General features: G+C 37.6%; 1 protein-coding gene across 1 annotated transcript in view; it reads right to left on the minus strand.

Moving 5' to 3' along the window:
• Window positions 1-19,939, minus strand: part of LOC127971679 (protocadherin Fat 2-like) — a 43,777-nt gene that overhangs the window by 13,517 nt on the left and 10,321 nt on the right. The window contains exons 5-18 of the mRNA XM_052574873.1: window positions 19,423-19,734; window positions 18,025-18,235; window positions 15,573-15,712; window positions 15,121-15,396; window positions 14,566-14,776; window positions 10,326-14,366; window positions 9,914-10,110; window positions 9,383-9,536; window positions 8,579-8,812; window positions 7,207-7,596; window positions 3,267-3,478; window positions 1,919-2,056; window positions 1,592-1,735; window positions 168-365 (exon numbers count right to left, since the gene is read on the minus strand). Of these exons, the coding sequence (XP_052430833.1) occupies window positions 168-365; window positions 1,592-1,735; window positions 1,919-2,056; window positions 3,267-3,478; window positions 7,207-7,596; window positions 8,579-8,812; window positions 9,383-9,536; window positions 9,914-10,110; window positions 10,326-14,366; window positions 14,566-14,776; window positions 15,121-15,396; window positions 15,573-15,712; window positions 18,025-18,235; window positions 19,423-19,734 (6,858 nt within the window). The remainder of the gene's footprint in view (window positions 1-167; window positions 366-1,591; window positions 1,736-1,918; window positions 2,057-3,266; window positions 3,479-7,206; window positions 7,597-8,578; window positions 8,813-9,382; window positions 9,537-9,913; window positions 10,111-10,325; window positions 14,367-14,565; window positions 14,777-15,120; window positions 15,397-15,572; window positions 15,713-18,024; window positions 18,236-19,422; window positions 19,735-19,939) is intronic.

The raw sequence follows: 19,939 nt of genomic DNA on the forward strand, positions 1-19,939 counted from the left end.
CATAAAAAATAAAAATATTCTTCTGCTGTGGAACAACATGAGGATGAGTGAATGATGACAGTCTTTCATTTTTGGGTGAACTACAGTACCACTTTAATCTTAAAACAAGTATGTGTGGTAATCATGCGCTGTACTCCTAACTGAAATGAATGAATGAAATCTTTCACCTGGATTTTTAGCAGATGCTGAGGCTTGTCTCTCCTCCTCAGTGGGGAGGATACGGACAGCAGTCCTCCTTGGTCAATGTGAAAGCTCCTGTCCTCGTTTCCCGAGATAATATAGAAGGAGAAGGGAGGGCCGTTCTGAGGCGTATCTCTGTCTGTTACCAGCAGCTGCAGAACTCCACTGCCCACAGCCTCCCCTTCCTGTGTCCAGAAAAACACCATTAATCAAGCCACACGTGTTTGGAAAATACCGTCAGACTTTTAGAAAGGTTGTAGCTTTCCTTTCTCGAAAGTAGATGAACAATTAATATTAATGTGTTCTTTATTTTTATCGGTATGCAATTGATTCTGGAGTTTAGCCTGAACTCTTGGCTTCCCCTGTGCTCATGTGCAGCTAAGAGCACAAATGTGATGACAACCGTGCCTGGTTTTTGCACCTTTGATTTCTCACAATCCTATGCTTGTGATTCAGTGCATTGAAGAAGAAAAAATTGGGTAGAAACAATCAGAAATTGCTACTCTGATAAAAAAAAGAAAAAAAAAGAAAGTGTTACAGCCTTTGTGTATTGTATTAAAAATGTATTATAAATGTACATTGTAATGCATTATATTTTTTCATAAGTAGATGTAACCAAAATTAAAATCTATTATATTAGAAAAATCCTTAATATTTGTTTGTAACGCATTTTAATGCATTATGCTTTCTAAAGGTGTAACAGAGACTAGAAATGTATTATAATAGGGGTTACAATTATTCAGGAGATCATACAATGTAATTTTAATGCATTAAAGCCATTATATATATAATGCACTATAAAATAGTAAAGTGCTACCAAAAGTGTTTTTAAGTTACAAATAAAACAAAGACTACTGGTTTACATGAAAATACTACACTGAAGAAAATTATACTACAATTTTATTTAGGTAAGTGGTTGCAGCTAAACGTTAATCAGCTAAATTTGTTTATTTAAATGTAGCTAAAATAAATTGATTGCAACCACTTACCTTAATTTTTATTTATTTATTATTATATACTTGTTTGTAAATTCAATGAATCTTTTTTTTTCAGTGTATTTCATATTTTTATTCTTGTTTAATGTTTAATTCAATGTATTACTAGCATTTTCTTGTTAGCATGATCTTATTAATTGTTAAATTTACTAGCAAATTCGGAGGGAAAATTGTTTGGTTGAACCTTGTGTATGATGGAGTGGCAAGAGGTCAACGTATTCTTTCATTTCTACCATAAAACAAAAATTTTAAGCATGCAATTTTCACTTTGTTATCTGTAGAGCTCATTTGAATTTCTTCTAGAACATTAGGCGTGATATTGCACTGCCATCTGAAGCTGTCTGTCTGAATTAACAAAATCATTGACTAATTGGGCAGGGAGGCAAAAAAGGTAGATTTTGGGCATGTGTTTTTACCTGAAGGACGAGGCTGTGATTGATCTGCGAGAACATCGGTGGGTTGTCGTTGACGTCAGATACGGTCACCGTCACCTGGACGGCGGAGGATAAAGGGGGATCGCCTTCATCGGCAGCTTGCACGGTTAATGAGTAGTGCGTTATCTGAAATATGATAAAATATATGAACATCCCGACACTGACGTTCAATAACAGCAGTCAAATATGCATAGTGGTGATTAATATGTTCATCTATGATCAGAGGATTCAACAGATACATCTAAATCCCTGATTAAACATATGAGTATGTGCTCTGGGCAGTGATTCAGGAGTGAAAGAGAAACCCACCTCTTCCCTGTCCAGCGTGGAGCGCACCGTTACGTGGCCGGTGCGAGGATCGATGCTGAACTGTTGCTGTGGATCACCGCTCACAATAGAGTAGACGATGAAATTATTCGGAGGCCCATCAAGGTCGACGGCTCTTACCTGAGACAGATGCACAGTTAGTGAAAGGAAGATGAGCACACCTGTGAGGTATTAAACACAGCTTTAAAGCTCTGGATTACTGCAGATTCTTCTAATCTAGCGGTCTGCATTAGACAAAGCTAATGCCGCAAAAAAAATCGCTGAGCTGACTGTGAGTGCTCATATACAATCACCATTAGCTGATTTCTCCGTTCAAACTGTTTTTCTGATTGTTTAACTGACAGATGCAGTAAATCATTCTCTCAACAGCTGCCACAATAGCTTGTCTCAGTCCCGCCACCAGATTGACAACAGCTGGCTTCATTTTGTTTCATTGAAAGAGTCTGAGACACTATGAAGTCAACAATCCCGAAAAAGAATGTTTTATAATCAGTACTTTTCGTTGTTTTCCATTAAAAGTCTATCTTTACTTTAACAAAAGAAAACTATTAAAATAGTGATAATTGAAATAAAGCTGAAATCAAATAATTAATATTCAATTAATTTTTAAGAATGTACAAAAATGAGAAATGTTGCTCTAGCAGAACTGAAATAAACTTAAAAGTATTAAAACTGCTCAAACTAAAAATCAGTCAAAGCTAAACAGAAATGTAAAATATATATTTTAAAAAAATGGCAAATCCACATAATAAAACGATTGAAACTTAAATTATAACTAAAATATAAAAATAACTAAGAAAGAAATTTTAATAAATAGTATAATTTTATATAAATAATACTAAAATAACATTGTTTGTTTGTTGTGCATAGAATATTGTAAAGTTGTAACTTGCTTATATACAAATTTAATTTTTTTATCTATTGGGGTTTATGCTTTAAACAAGAAAATATATATATAATCTTCTGATGTGGTATAAAAAATGCACCTAATTCAAAATAATAATATTCCCATAATATATAACTCTTAACATCTGTATATTGTTATTGCATATTAATATCTTTATATACAATTTAGATTTTGTTTAGTTTATTGTATTTGTTTGTTTATTAATACTTGCAAAGCACTTATTCTGCATTTCCATATTCTAGATCTCTTAATCCTACCCAGCACCCATATTTAACAACTATATTACTAACGATTAATAAGCAGTAATTATGCATTATTTGAGGCAAATGTCATAGTTAATAGTTAGTTTTAGTGAAAATTGGAGCCTTAACTAAAAAGTCTTATCATTGGATGTTGAGTGAGAGTTATGGGAAAGCGTGATACCTGCAGAACCATATCCCCGGGGGAAATGTCCTCTGCAATCACAGCACTGTAGCTGCTGCGGTTAAAGACAGGCGGGTTGTCATTGACGTCTGTGATATTGATCATAACCGTGGCAATGTCACTGAGCGACGGCTTGCCCCTTGCTCCCTCCACTGACAGGTAATACTCGCGGCGAAGCTCGAAATCCAGCACAGAGTTCAGCGACAGCAAACCTGTGGCACAAAACAACAAAATCACATCCAGGCCTGAGTCATCTCTTTATCAGTTTCCAGCTGGTTCAAAGTGATTGCAAGAAAAGTAAAGTTTATTCTGGGGAAAAAGGGAAAAGTGAGAATTAAAAATATTAAATAGTGGCTTAAAATACAAAATACAATGCTGGCAGGATACACAAAAAATCTCTAGGGTCGGATGAGTTTTGTTTTGCATTCCCCAGTTACCAGCTGGTCTGGGAGTCTTGGGGAAGAGAAACCTAATGTGAAGTGTGATAATGTTTATGCTCATCTGCTTTAGATTTATCCAAACTAAACCGCTGTATTTATTGTGATCCTAACATATTGTGTGCTCAGTACAGAATAGTGCTGACAGAAACTTCATTCCAATGTAACACCAGCTGATTGTATTTTATTGTTGCATCAGCTGACCGCATAGAAAACTCACATTCCAACATGACTAATAACTCTCATGTACTTCACAGTGGAGTTGGACTGAATGCATGATATATTTTATGCAACGTTGCCTTTTCTGTTTTTGCGAAGCAGTTGATTCCTACAAGAAGCTGATTCATCTAAAGCATTTGAAAATCCGGTGCGATTTGCTCTGTGCATTATGGGTAGACGTTGCTATTTTATGTATGTCCCAGAAGAGAAAGTTTCCGATTGGACCTTTTGCCGGTCATTCTGCTTACATCATTAGAGTAAAACGAGATGGCACTGAAGAACTGGCATTTTTTGCTTAGCTCAAGAATCCATTTGCAACAAGTGCAAAATTGCTTCTGTTTCTTTTTATTGCTTTTAAAGATCAATGGCTATGTTGTGTCACTTAATGGCTTTTTTAGAGATCCTCCACCGTATTATTATGGGCCGTGTTTGTCCTTGGCACACGTTCTGTCAATATAGGCGTGTTTGTTCTTGTGTTTGAACATAGAGCTTGAGTTCAATGCAAAAGTGGACGGCAAAAGTAATCCTCGTCTAGGCAAAAGCAGCACTGGTCAATGTCAAGTTTGATGAAGATGCTGCATCATTGGCTCGCTAGGGCCAAATGTGCATTTATAAATCATTTAATTGTAAGATGGAGAATGATGCAGCTCGGCATTCATAAAATGAACAGTCCATGTGAATTGCAAAAACCATCAGTGTCAGACATCAGTTTATGTCGGATCGTATTTATATTTTTCATTTGCTTTGAAGGACAGAAATCACTTTCTGTCAGTGCAGAGATCAAAGTGTGAGAGATGCAATGTGACGCTGAACCGTGGGTAATAAGATGTAAAACTGTGACATCTACTGGAAGATGCAAAAACTGGAAAAAGTACATTATTAACTGCTAGTTAACATGTAGTTGTAAAGTTAGTAGAATGTCTAAAGTAGTCAGTAAGTATTCCCATTCATGAGTTCCTGTAATGACAAATTCATGTGATTTATCATGTCAGAATGTCTTAAAACAGTTATGAATGTATAATATAATAGCTCCTATTATCCTCTAATGTTGATGTCACACATACAGTATGAATGTTTTATTGACAATAAAGGATTATGTCCCTTCGGCTCACAATGACAAGTACGGTGTTGAGTAGCTTCGCCTGTTTTCATAGTTATTGTGAGCATGGACGGCTTTACTTGACTGATGATCAACACCCGGATCACAAAAAAAAAAAAAAAAAAAAAATTCACATCTATCCATCATCGCCTTCTTGTCATTCCCCATTAAAAATAATTTAAATATGCCATTTACTTTGACTTATGTCTGTATGGGTGGGGGAAAGTAATGCAGTTGATTAGCTGACAGTAACCTGGAAAACGTCTCACTTGCACAATATTAACCCTTGTGGACCTTCCAGATTTAATGAACAAGCACAAACTTGCCAGTTCATTACCTAAAGTAAGCAGCTACATCTTCATTGTTATATGTTATTCTTCTTTAAAAAGTGCAGTAGCAAACTGATATTTTAAACTCTTTCCTGAGGCTATTTGCAGCGATACAGCCATTAGACATCCGTCCATACTTTAATATTTCCGTGACATTTCATTAAGACCCCAGGATTTAAAGTCCTTTTGAAATGTCAGAGGTATTATGTCGTTAATCAAATTATGATCACTTTTACACCAGAGTTGGACAGGTGATTTTCTAACGTGGTCATATTTTTATTTCTGTAATTCATGGCTACATCGTGTAAATCATCTTACTCATGAATCCATCAGTGTAACTGGTTCTTATTGCATTTAATTGGGTTTAAGAGATGTAAATTAAATGTGTTTATTTTTAATCCTACAATTATTCAGTTTCACCTTGCATAACATGAGAAAATGGCTCAATAATACAGAGCAACTGGTTTAATGAATGATTGACGGATTTAAATTATGTCATGACTTGCACGAAATATTCTACTTCACGGAAAGAATATACTGCTGACATAACACTGGAAAAATGCTGTTGAACTACAATAAATCATCTATATTATTTACTTTCTTATACCATATAAAGGTTTGTCTAGATAGCACTCTAGGCACAAATAAATAGTTCAAAATCTAATGCATACATGAGCTTGACTGTTATGTGCTGAGACTATAAGCAACTACACACTGGACTTCTAGCTTTTGGGTTGAAATGATCACTAAATATCCAATTGATTTGTGCAGAAAGCCTGCTAGCAGAACTCAAAGTAGTGTATTGTTTGACAGCTAATAAACAGTTTGGCTCAATCTCTCACAAAAGTCTTACAGCACGAAGGCTCTGAGGATTCGCGATAAGAGGACACGAGCGAGAGAGATAGAGAGGAGAGACTAAGAGGAATGAACAGATGGGAATAAACAAGCTGACAAGTGCCTGTGTGGATTCAGAACATGTCAGCACAGGTCCCTCTGTTTAACATTTACTCATGCTGAAGAAAACTCCAGCTTCACACAACAGGAATAAGCCACAGAGGATCAATGGCAGCATGCTAATATATCACGTCTACTTTGTGCAAGTAATGATGAGTAATGTTCTGTACATAAACCACAAACATTCTGACAGAGTGACACTGACTTCAAGTTAGATGGGCTGCAGTTAAATCTTTTCATATCAGATTCTTTAGTTAAAAGGTTCCTAAAAAGAGTAAAAATACATAAGAACTTTATTTTAAGGACCGATTCCAATGCATATTACTAGCATACCGGCTGTTATATAGCACATATTAATGCATAATTTTGCATGACCATAATTTACATCTTACTAACTATTAATAAACAGCAAATTAGGAGTTAATTAATGCAAAAGTCATAAGTTAACTGTGAGTTAATAGTGAGAACTGGGCCTTAAAATAAAGTGTGACCTAACTTTTTTTTAAAAACTAGATTATAACTTTTATGGCATTTTCAAGAAAATATTCAATTTAATCACTTTAAACAATCAAGTGAAAGGTAAAAACATTTTCTGTACACCTTGAATACATGCGAGTGGTATGTAAGGTATTTTTCTTTTATATAAGTATGTCGTAAATATCATTGTTTTGGGGGTTGACATTTAACTATGCAACTCACCATACTTTCTTATGTTTCTTGTTGGTTGCACTTTGATTTCATCATAATAAAAGATCTAAAATTATACCAACAATAAATCTAAATCAACCTTTGAATTGTATAGTATGTAAAATTGTTGACGTGTTTGACGCTGTATATTTCATCAAATAGTTTTATTTACATGCATCCCAAAAAAAAAAAAATCGCAATTAAAAAGCCCGTACCTGTCATGGGGTTTATCTGGAATCGGCCGTCTTCGTTGCCAGAGATGATAGTATATCGCACAGGCTCACTTTCTGTGTCGTCTTTGGTGAGGGCAGACACACTGATCACCTCCGAGCCGATCCGAAGTGATTCTGGGATCTGTACAGAGTACTCCGAGCTAAGAAACAGCGGCTGGTAATCACTCAGGACCACCACGTGTACTGTAACGGTGGCGAAGGAGAAGAGGTGACGAGGGAGGCCTCGGTCAGTGGCTTTCACTTTCATCTCATAAGTGGACTTGATCTCATCGGCTAGAGATCTCTCCAGTCTCAGAATGCCTGAGATTTCATCTAGGGAGAAGAAGCCGCTGTCTGCGCCTTGAAGAGAGTATCTCACCTCTGAGTTTATACCTGGAAGAGTTACATAACATGATATTCTCAGTATTTCAGTTCAGGAAAGGACAGATGCACAACAGATGCCTAAAAATGATTCGGTTTCTTAAAAGTGATATGCTATTTCTCACTATTAACTAACTACTGACAATTACTTTTATATCAGTAAACTCCTAATTAGTAAGGTAGTTAAGTTTAGCATAAAGGGATCTAAAATAAGATCATAAAAATAAAGCATGTGCTTTAAACGTACTAATAAACAGCCAATATATTAGTAATACGCCTGCTTTTTAATAGTGAGAATTGGTCACTGCATAATTATTTAACTGGTTACTGTTATTTGATTACACTTTATTTTGATAGTCTACTTTAGACATTCTACTAACTATAAGTAACTTTGCAACATACACATCAACTAACACTCATTAATTTGCAACTTCATGTCAACTAACACTCATTTCAGTATTAGTTAGGGTTGGTAGAATATGTCGACATGTACTTTCAAAGTTACTTATAGTCAGAATAAAGTGTTAGCAGATATCAAGCAGCCAGTTTTCTAATACTCTAATGACATTAGTTGGTAAAGAAAGTGTTAGCATTGATTGATGGTCACATTGCAATATAAACACATTCTGTTCTTTGACTTTGCACATTTGCATAATACATGTGTTTAGAGATGATAATGTCATTAATTCACCTGAAGACATATTATATAAAAGGCAAAGTATTTCAAATTCACACGAATCCCTCTGACGGTAGTCAGTGTGTGTACATGTTCACACACATCTCCAGGTGTGGTCTGTCCCTCCCTAATCATGTTTCTCTGTCACAACCTTCATTCCCACATCAAACACTGCATACTTTTAGGATTTCAACCTGCATGCAATGGGTCAGTGAAAAAACCTGGGGGCTTTTAATGCTTTCTGAGTAGATAAGCTGAAAACAGCTCTTTTTTTTTGCTTTAAAGCAGGCATTCGTGACAAGAGAAGCAGTACCATACCTGTGTCTGGGTCTTTGGCATAGATGACAGCAATAGGCGTCCTAATCGTAGTGTTGTCAAACACCGTGATTTCATAATGGCTTGTGGAGAATTGTGGCGGGTTGTCATTCATGTCTTGCACCATGAGTGTGACGTCTGTCTGACAAGAGCGGCCACCGCCATCAGTCGCTTTAACAACAAGATCATATTCTGTTTCCCGCTCCCGGTCCAAAACAGCAAGGGTGAATAGCTCTCCTAAAAAAAAAAAAAAATTAAAAAAGAATGCATATGCTCGAAGCAAGGCTTTACTGACGATAACAGGGGAGCGTTAAACACAAGGTGTTGTAACATGTATGGTATCTGAGACGAGTCTTGACTAGTTATTTATTTGATAAAGGTGTGCAACAGATTATATACTTGGAGTTACTGGTTTCTTTTCTTAACATGGCTACAAAAAACAAAGAAAGTTGCTGTTTCAGGAATTTAACACTACAGAGCTGGACACAGTCCTTTGCCCAAAGCATTTCATGCAGCTTGTATCTTTGAAACCCAATATAACCAGCTTTAAAGATGTTACATTTAGATAGGATACTGTGGAAGAAGGTAGGTCACATAAACTTATCATAAATCAAAAACTCTCATTGTTTACAAGGAATTCAAAAAATTCCCAATGCCCTGGAAGAGTTGCCTCTTATCTTCGTTGTTGACAAACTTTCCTCAAAACAGTAATAAGCAAAGGCAATCTCTAACTGTTTCTAGCTATTTTTAAACAGTGAATTCTTCTAGGAAAATACAGGAGGAACTAGATCTGGAGATCAAAATTACCAGTTCTGGAATCAAGATGGAACTTGTCTGCATTAGGTCCATGGAGAGTGAATGACACTTGGCCATTTGTCCCAATGTCGGGGTCAGAAGCGGATATCTTCAGGATGAACAAGCGTGGTTTTAAATTCTCCATGACAGCCTCAGTATAAAGTAACTGGGAAAAGGGAAAAAGTTACTAAATATATTCCAAATGGCAAGTTTTCAACAACAAAAAATGGGTTGCCATCATATTTCAACATTTACATCATATTTCATCAAGTTGTGTAATTTGGAAACAATAACCCAAGTACTTTTAGAATTTTGGGTGTTTCTACAAACACTTTTTAGGGTGATTTTTCTTGAATGAATTTCAATGTTTTCAATCTACTTTATGAATAACATATTGGAAACTTTTTGCCATGCATTCATTGCTTATTTTTCCTACATTCAAAAATTAATTTCACCAGATTTATTTATTATTATTTTGCATTTAGAGACAAAGTGGCCATAATTGAAGAAGCACACATATCTTCTGGAGATTATCTGACTTACTTGTTCACACAAAGGACTGTTGTCATTGAGGTCGAGAACATGGACCTCCACATTAGCAGATGTTTGAAACCTTCCATCTGTGGCCATTATCTTAAGGTTATATCTGTCTTTGTCTTCTCTGTCAAGTGGACTTTTGGAAATTACTGTCCACTCCTCCCCTGCTGCTGTGACTGAGAACTGGCCCAATGGGTCTCCATCTTCAGAGATGAAAACACCAACAGTATTTGTTTAAAACCAAAATACACAACTTCACCCATGCAAAACTTGTTTATACAACAGACTTGAATTAAAATGTCAAAGCTGAACTGTAAAACCAGAAGAACTTCCAGAACTCGGTTTTATAAATGATTTAGATTTGGTAATGACAACTGTAATCTCTATAAACAATAAGGCATCCTTTAACTTTGCATACCTGTTATATAACATACAATCTGTCTGTGTTCTGCAGACACATCTTTATCAGCAGTTGTCAGAGTGACAATGGTTTCTCCAGGCCTGCTGTTCTCAAGGATGGACCCTTGGTACAGTTCCTCTGTAAACTGAGGTGGGTTGTCATTTTCATCTGTGATAGTAACCTCAACTAGTGCAGAAGAGGATAGTTTAACAGCGTTGCCATGATCAGTGGCTACCACATAGAACCTATAAAGCTGTTTTGTCTCAGAATCAGCCCTCTTTAAGGTAGTAATCCAGCCAGTTTGCGAATCAATGGTAAACATGTCGCCAATATCATCTGAGTCCGACTCAAGCGTATATGAGACTTCTCCATTGACGTTTGTATCTGCATCATTAGCAGTCACTTGAATGACTGTGGTGCCAGGGGGCAAATTCTCAGCCAGGAAGGCCTCGTAGGGGTCTGCCTCAAACACAGGTTTATTGTCATTAACATCTTGAACCTCTATGTGAACAGATACAAGAGATGCTACATCGGTGCCATTGTGACTTCCTTGAGCGATCACGTCAATCTTGTATGTCTTGGTTTTTTCGTGGTCAATGTGCTTCTGCATTACTAGAGTACCGGTGTCTTTGTCGACAGCAAAAACATGTTCTTTGTTGCTGTCTATAGTGTTGCCATTCACCAAACTGTATATTAGTGGCATATCGGCGTCCGCCTTGACTGTCCCTATCTCATATCCAATAGGGAGGTCCTCAGATGCTGAGAACGAGTACAGTGGCTCTGTAAACTGGGGGAGAATGACCTCCGGTGGGACCACCTTGACCTGTACCGGCACAGAGGAGTTGTAAAAGGGTATGCCTCCATCTTTAGCCTTAACTTTGAAGCTGAAAATCTTATTCTCCAAACCAACCAGACTCTCTTTGACACTGACCACTCCGGTAAAAGGGTTGACCTCAATAATATCTTCTGTAACCTCTTCCGCTTCTTCTACTGTGTAAGTGACATCAGCGTTTTTACCTTCATCTGCGTCATAAGCCATTATCTGTATAACTGGTGAGCCTTTGTTCACTGTTGATTGAATGGAAATCTGATACTCGGAGGCTTTAAACTGAGGGGCGTTATCATTTTCATCTGTTAGAATAATCTTTACAGTGCAAAACCCCACTCTTCCTCCTCCATCCTTAGCCATGACCTTAATTGCGATCACACGTTGCGATGGATTTTCTCTGTCCAAAGACTGAGAAGTCACAATTTGTCCATCTTCGTTGATAGAGAACTTCTCATCAGCAAGCTTGTTTATGATGGTGTAATCGACACTCCCGTATGGACCATCGTCCGGGTCAATAGCAGCCAGTCGGATCACACGAGTTCCTACTTCTGCATTCTCTGCCAGATCTGCCTCGTAAATGTTCTGGCTAAAGTAGGGGCTGTACTTGTTGCCGTTTGTCATGTCAATGTTAACAGGGGCAGTCTTCTGAAACACACCATCAGAAACCGCTACAGTGAGGTTATAAAACGGATCCAGGTTTCTTTTGCACACATTTGAGAATGAGATAAGTCCGGATGATTCATTAATGGAGAAAAATCTTCCTTCATTGCCTGACAGGATCTTATATTGGAGGTCATCCTTACTATCGGGGTCTGAAGCCTGAACTTTAATGACGATGTGGCCACAAGTGGCCTTTTCATCAAGAGAGGCCCGATAAGATGGCTCGATAAAATCTGGAGGGTTATCATTGACATCTAGGACGTTCACGATGATTTGAGCCTCACCGCTGAGACTGGGAGTGCCTTTATCTGTGGCTTTAACTTTCAGAGTGAACTGTTGTGAGGTTTCATAGTCTAATATTTGCGATGTCACCAAAATTCCACTTAGTGGGTCGATTTCCCAAAAATATTTTTCTTTGTCAATTAGCTGGTAAATCAAATCTGAATTCCTGCCTGAATCTCTATCAACAGCCGAGACTTGTAAAACAGATGTCCCTATTGGAAGGCCTTCAGACACATCTACAACATAAGACAGACTCTGAAAGACAGGGGCATTGTCATTTATATCTTCCACATCGATCTCTACTTTGGCTTCGGTAAAGGTGCCAGTCACCGAATCCGTGGCACGAACAGTCAAAATATGCTTTGTTTGAGTCTCAAAGTCTAGGAAATCAGTGACACTTAAGACCCCTGTTTTGAAATCGATGTTAAAGAACCTGGAGGCGTTGTCTTCCTCTAGATTGTAGATAAGGCGGTATCCTTCAGGATTTCTTGCTTGCACATGCAGGATCGTTGTCAATGGCTTAATATTCTCAGGTAATTTCAATGGGTAGTACAAGCTTTGAAATATGGGATGTGAACGATTTTGCACTTGGACGTACAGCGTCCCGGCGGCTGACATACTCGGCTCACCCTCATCTGAGGCCAATACAGTGAGAACATATTTATTCACAGACTCAAAATCTAAAGGTCTTAGTAGTGACACATCTCCAAGATAACGGTCGATTCTGAAGAGACTGAAATCATCCTCCAGTGAAAATAGTATGGATCCGTTTTCACCGGAGTCATTGTCGGTCGCAAGAACTTGAAAGAGAACATCCCCTGGTTCGGTTTCATCCGATATCATCAGCGAATGAGGCAAATTTGATATTTCTGGGGCATTGTCATTGATATCATCTATATAGACCTTAACATGAGTGACATCCACACGCGGAGGATTCCTCAAATCTCGAACCTCCACCGCAACATCATACTCATTCTGTTCCTCCCGGTCAAACGGAAAGCCAGTGGTCTGCAGGATTCCAGATGATGGGATCACTGCAAACTTTCCATGTGGGTTCAAGACAGTGTACTTCAAGGGCTCATTCAGGTAGCTACCTGTTGCTCTCAGAACAGCTAAATTTTTTATTGACGTACTGTTCTCCAGTACAGTGGCTACATGCATCCTGTCCTCGAACTTCAGACTAGTCTTTGTTGCATTGGTGATATTTAATCTCACTAGGGTAGTGTCTTTATATAACCCATCTGAGGCTGTGATCTTTAACTCATAATGGGTCTCTAGTTCTGACGAATCATTCACCGAGATGTTTCCAGTGGACTGGTCTATTTTAAAAGCATTATTAATAGTGCTCTCTGAAATCATGTAGGTGACTGCTGAATCTGCATCATGAGCTGTCACTTGGATCACATCCATGTCTTCAAAAACCGGTAAGGTGAGGGCAGTTTCATATACAGGTAAAGCAAATTTGGGAGGACAATCGTTAATGTCCAGGACACGAATGTTTACTCTGCATGGTTTGGATGCACTTAGCGATGGCTCACCAGAATCCCACACCTGAACTGTGAAGAAAAATTCAGGTGTTGCCTCAAAGTCGACTGTAGACTTTAAGGAGATGGTACCCATGCTTGGGTCTATTTGAAACACTTTCTGAGCAGCAGGCTCAAGGATTTGGAAGACCAGAAGAGCGTTTGTGTCTTTGTCCGCATCTGACGCCTTAATCACTAGCGGCGTGTTGTTCTCCCCTGTTACCATGCTATTGATGGGTGCAGACTCACTAATTTTCCCATAATAAGTGTTCTGATGGAAAACAGGGGCGTTGTCATTTTTATCTATCACATAAATGTAAACCACTGCATCAGATGAGACTCCCGCTGTATTAGTAGCTCTTATTGTCAGACGGTAGGAAGGGTGTTGCTCAAAATCGAGAGTGTTTCGGACAGACAAGAGTCCAGAGTTTATGTTGATGTGGAATGTCCCATTGGGGTCGCCGTCAGTGATCCTGTACAGCACTGAAGACGGGCAGCTGGCGGAGACAGATAGCGCAGGGGAGCCAGGAGGCACGGCCTCACTTATCTCAGTGATGTATTCTTCGGAGGAGAACCTGGGTGGTGTGAATTCAGACAGCTTTACGGTGACGGTAACAGGGCAAAGGGCACTACGCTGGGGAAAGCCCTGATCTGTGGCTTTTACTGTGAGGTGATACAACTCCTGCGGAAGTTTGTCTAATGCATCAGACACACGAATGCTTCCTGTCTCCTGGTCGATTTCAAAAGCACCATCTACATTCCCACCTGGACAAAAAATATAATTTTTGTGTTAAATGTCAAAAACAGATTAAACATGATTATACTTTTTTAATTGCCACACAAGTGTATTTATAAATGCCACATTCAAATGAAGTATTAAGGCAAGACTTGTATTTGTGCTTTGCATGAACTCAAAAGTTGTTAAAAAGCAAAGGTAACATAGTGCTCCAGGCAAATGTCTTACCAGAGTGAAAGGAATAAACAAGCTGTGCATTGCTCCCAGTATCCTTATCCAGGGCTTTGACTCTTAGCACTTCAGTGCCGGTGAGTGCCATATTATTTATGGTCCCCTCGTAATGAGTACTCAGAAAAGATGGGTTGTGGTCATTACAGTCTTCTACATGCACAACAACCTTCGCAAAGTTCTTTTTTATTGGGATCTTCTCATCCCGTACCTGGAATGATAAAGTACACGGGTTAATGTGTGTGGTGCAAGAGTCAAGAAGATGACCTTAGATAACCTACTTTTTTTTTTTTTTTTTAGGTGCTTAATTGAGGTCAGGAATGTTTCAGGAATGTGGATTTATGGTCTTCCCTGTGCTGTGACCCCATCTATATCATTATGTCGGGGACTCGAGATGATTAAATGAATTCTAATATTATTCAACTGGAAAATTTACCAAATGTTTTCATGCCCATTTAATCAAAGCTTGTCTATAATTGAAACAGATTGCACTGGCTACTATTTACATAAGACATTGAGATGAGTCTAGATGAGTCATGTCAGGCGTCTCTTTACCATCACGATCAGAGTATGAGTGGAGATGGTCTCATAGTCTAGCTCCTCTTTAATGACAAGCACACCGCTCCTTTGGTCCAGGTGAAAGTATGTGAGGCTGTCTGGGTTAAGGCTGCTGTGGATGGAGTAATAAAGTCCACTGTTGGCATCTGCATCATGGGCACTGATGCGAAGGATCTCCATCAATGGAGATGTGTCCTCTGGCACTCTCGCCTCATAGAGGCTCTTCAAGAACATGGGCCGATGTTCATTTATATCCACTACTTGAATGTAGGCCTAAGAGAAGAAAGCCAAACCAATACACTCTCAGTTGTCCATTGACATAAAGTGAGACATATTAATATGCTGATCTGATAACAATGATACATCTTTCATCTTGCATTCTGTTTGCACACTATGAATTTATTGACTCTGCATTAATTGTGTGATGGATTTAGCATGTGTGCTCATACCTGAGTGGTTATGGCCTGAAATCCATCTGTGACTCTGACTGTTAAGTTGTAATGAGATTTTCTGCCTGCATCCAGACGTCTAGCTTTCACAATGCTTCCGGTGTTCTTCTCAATGTAGAAGTCCTGCTCTTCATCACCACCTAAAGTAAAGTATAACATTAGTTATTGGTTAGATCAGTGGTTCTCAACCCATCGGTCTGAGGTTTGTTCTGAACTAACAACGTACATGCAACCACAAAAAAGGCTTGTCAACTTTAAAAACACTTACCATGTATTATACTCATCAAAGGGCATGTATTCGAACAAACTTTATGGTGCTTATTTATTTGTTGCTTCTCTAGCTGGCCTATTAATCATTGTTTATGTGTTTTAATTACTATTCAATTAATATTATTTAAATGCATGCATTTCAATATTACATAATTACAACAGTCCATAAAAATAATAGTTTATTACGTTTGTAATCAGACTAGTGCTTTTAATTATAAATGTATGTAACAATGTAGCTTCATTTTTGGACTATATGCATGCTTTCTGTATTACTGACTGCTAAGATTAATATTAATAATATTATAATTCAATATTATATTAATATGATGAAGATTAATGCATTATAGTGTATGATTTTAAGAAAATTGTTGTGTACTTTTGCATTGTTCTTTGTAGGTCAACAATCACTGTCCAACATAAATCTGCTGCATTAGAAAATAACATGTTAAGCACATCTGATGGTTTGCCATCAACACCTCTGAGTGAACCTCTGTGGGTGAACCCGTATGCATTACTTTAGGGCTGAGTAACATGAAGTGTTGTGACAGTTAGATTCAGGTGAACTGTAATAGACGTACAATCCTCTAAAAAAAAAGAAAAAGCCTTGATGAAAAGCACCAGCATACTGTAGATGTCACATTTCAGGGTATGGGTACCAATCATGCAAATTCTCTCTAACACCCACATGAGACTTTGTTGTTATGCCCATCCTGTTACAATAATGACAGAAAACAATGGCACTCCTATGGCACTATTCATCAGATCAGCACTATTGTTTAAGGGACAATATTTGGCACATGCATAAAAAGACCAGACTTCTTACTCAGTGGGGGTAAATTCACGCTTGCTTTAACAGATGGTGGTTATTAAAAAATTCCACCTACTGAAGGCCCATTTTCCGGTCCTGATTTAATATAACTATATTTTCAGGTGTCTGTTCGCTGTGTTTATTTCCAAACTTTACAAAGCTTTCAAATGGATCTAGCTCTTTGCTGAAGATTTCTAATACTGGCCTTGATGGAGGTTTTGAGATATATTCTGAAAAGCTGTCTGTTGATCTTTTTTGATGAACACATAATTGGCTTCTCATGGGCTGCTACAGTGAAACAAAGCATTGAAACTTGATGATGACAAGTCAGGGTTAGTGTTAAAGTTAAGCACACTAGAGATGCAATCATTCAACTTCTAAGCACTGCTTTAAGATTCAGACCTATAATATTCTCTATATTTTTCCTGCTGTTTATGTAAATTATTGCTTTTAACATGAATGGTCCTAACATAAAACCATTATAGATTATTTAATGCTTTAATGAACAAATCAACTTTGCCCAGTTAATTCTGCCATGCAAAGTAATAATCCATAACTTATTACAATAGCTACTTCTTTTTGTCATTGGTTTTCTTCCTAATTAAATAAGTGTGGGGTTTACAGACTAGCACTTTTAATTATACATTTATGTAATCACATCACTTCAAACTGTCTAGCTTCATTTATCAAGTACAGAATCGAATTAAAAATCATAATTAAAAGCACAAAGTGAAACCACTTCTATGACCTAACGTTAATAAATCACAAAATGATGCATCACGAATACCGAGCTATGTGTAAGTTATCTGAAATGTATGACTCTGGGTCTCATATCAAAGAGTCTTTTTCATCAGACTGACCCAGTCTTCTGGTTAAAATATAATGTGTTCGTATCTAAGAGTAAGATAACGAATGTAAATTAATGCCAGCCTCGCTGTCATCATATCAGAACCACGCTGAGATAAAACAAGATATGTAGCCAACAGGTGAACTATTTTCCATGCTATTCATTTTCCCTCCCTACTACGAATGTTTGTGATTTATTTCCACTGAAGCTCATTTCTCTCGGAGTGAGTCTGCAGGGCTGAAGGTAAGAATGCGGGAGCAGAGTGAAGGTCAGGTTCAGCCCTTAACTGCAGGCGAATATGTGCTGCTTGCACGGCCACAGAGAGACTGATGGCAGGGCTGTGAGGAAGACAGCTCCTCTGGTGCTCTGGCTTATCATCTGAAGAAATGTGTCACTGTTAAGATTAGCATCCTGGCACAGAGAGGGACGCTATAGAATCACAGTGACCCCAGACCCCCTGCTGTACTGTACCATGATAGCCAACATCCTTACTGTTTGAGTTAAATTAATGATAGAGAGGGGCTTACCGATAATGTCATACAAGAGAAGGTCCTGCGGGATCTCCGTTCGGATGATTCCCACCATGTCAGTGACAGGATCTGTCTCCATCACCACGTAGTTAAAGGGGGGCTCATCAAAAGCCAGCACATCGGAGCTGGGCTCAGGTTGGGACTGCCATTCAACATGCAAACGGGCATCAGACATTCTTGGAGGACTGCCTTGATCTGTTGCTTGAATCTGTGATCGTGAAAAAGAAAACGTGTATCTTTTTCTTTTTTGTGTAATTGGAATATATCACATTATCTTTGTTGGCGTAAATTCTGTTAATGCTTGTAGAATGTTTTAGGATTATAACAACTTTTTTTTTTTTTATCAGAGTATGTTGCTTAAAAATTTCTTGCATTATTCTTGAAACATGACTTTTGAATTGTGAATTATTTACACTACTGATAACTTTTTTTATATAATTAGGTTTTTTTTAAGAAAACAGCATTGGTAAGCTGTTTATTTGATTAAAAACACTTAGTAATGCAATACAATTGTGAAATATTATTACAATTTACAATAACTGTTTTCTACGTGAATATATTTTAAAATGTGATTTATTGATGTGATGTAAAGCTGAATTTTCAGCATCATTACGCCAGTCTTCAGTGTCACGTATTCTTTCAGAAATTTCTGTATCACAGTTTCCACAAAAATATTAAGCAGCACAACAATTTTCTGATTTACTAATAATAACCACAAATTCTTGAACCACAAATCAGCCTATTCAAGTGATTTCTGAAGGATCATGTTTAATGATGCTAAAAATTCAGCTTTCTCAATTGAAAAGTCATATTTCAAGAAAGATCATATTAATCTGTGGTATTTTATGCGATAAAACCTGAAAACAGAATTGTTATAACACTACTGAGAATTAAAAAAGCAATTATATATATATATATATATATATATATATACCAACAAATATCACAATATCTTCCATAAAACTTTTGTGCTTAAAATCCAGCTTTGTCATTACAGTAATAAGTAATGTAAAAAAAAAATACATTCAAATAGAAAACAGTTCCTTTAAATTGTAATAATAGTTCACAATCTTAGTTTCACTATATTTTTTATCAAATCAAAGCAGTCTTAGTGAGCAGCAGAGACTTCAAATATCGTAAATATTCCAAACTTTTGACCCTTAGTATAATTATTTTAAAAAAAATTACACCACATGTTTGATTGTGCCCCAAAACTGATAGTACTGTGACTCACATGAGTAAATAATAGTATGACACAACTGAAATATTTCTTGTCTAGTGAACAGAACTGTCTTAATGCATTTTAAAAAAAAAAACTGATTCAAATGGTTGTTCTGAACCAAACTGTAACATCTTCTCAATCTAAAAGTCCACCGTTCTAGTTTGTATTCGTACCGTCAGAATAGTGTAGTTGCCCCGAACAAACTCTCCTCTAGCTGTCACCACCCCAGTGTCAGGATGAATATCAAACCGATCCTCACTGCTGTCTTCCAGACTGTATTTGATCATGCCGTTGGGCCCCACATCGTCATCACGGGCCACCATCCTGTAGATCTCCTGAGGCTCAGCCGTGCTCTGCAGCTCCGGGAGTTTAACCTGGAAAAGCTTATGGCTGAACTGAGGGCTGTTATCATTCTCATCCAGGACTTCAATGACTACGGTAGCAGTGGAGCTTAATGGAGGGACCCCTTCATCTGATACCATGACCTAAACCACATCAAGAACATGTGCACAAATCAAAAACACATCTATCTTTAAATAAACACCTGTTTTACAGAGTATTTAAATCTTTGTTGCATGCACTTGTGAAATTTAAAAAAATGTTTAAATAGTTTTAGGTAACACTGTGTGACAGTAATTAATCAAACACAAGACAAACTAATAAAACTGACTCTTAGGTTCACTAAACTAA

The sequence above is a fragment of the Carassius gibelio genome, chromosome B14 (genome assembly GCF_023724105.1).
Source record: "Carassius gibelio isolate Cgi1373 ecotype wild population from Czech Republic chromosome B14, carGib1.2-hapl.c, whole genome shotgun sequence".
NCBI classification, from domain to species: Eukaryota; Metazoa; Chordata; class Actinopteri; order Cypriniformes; family Cyprinidae; genus Carassius; species Carassius gibelio.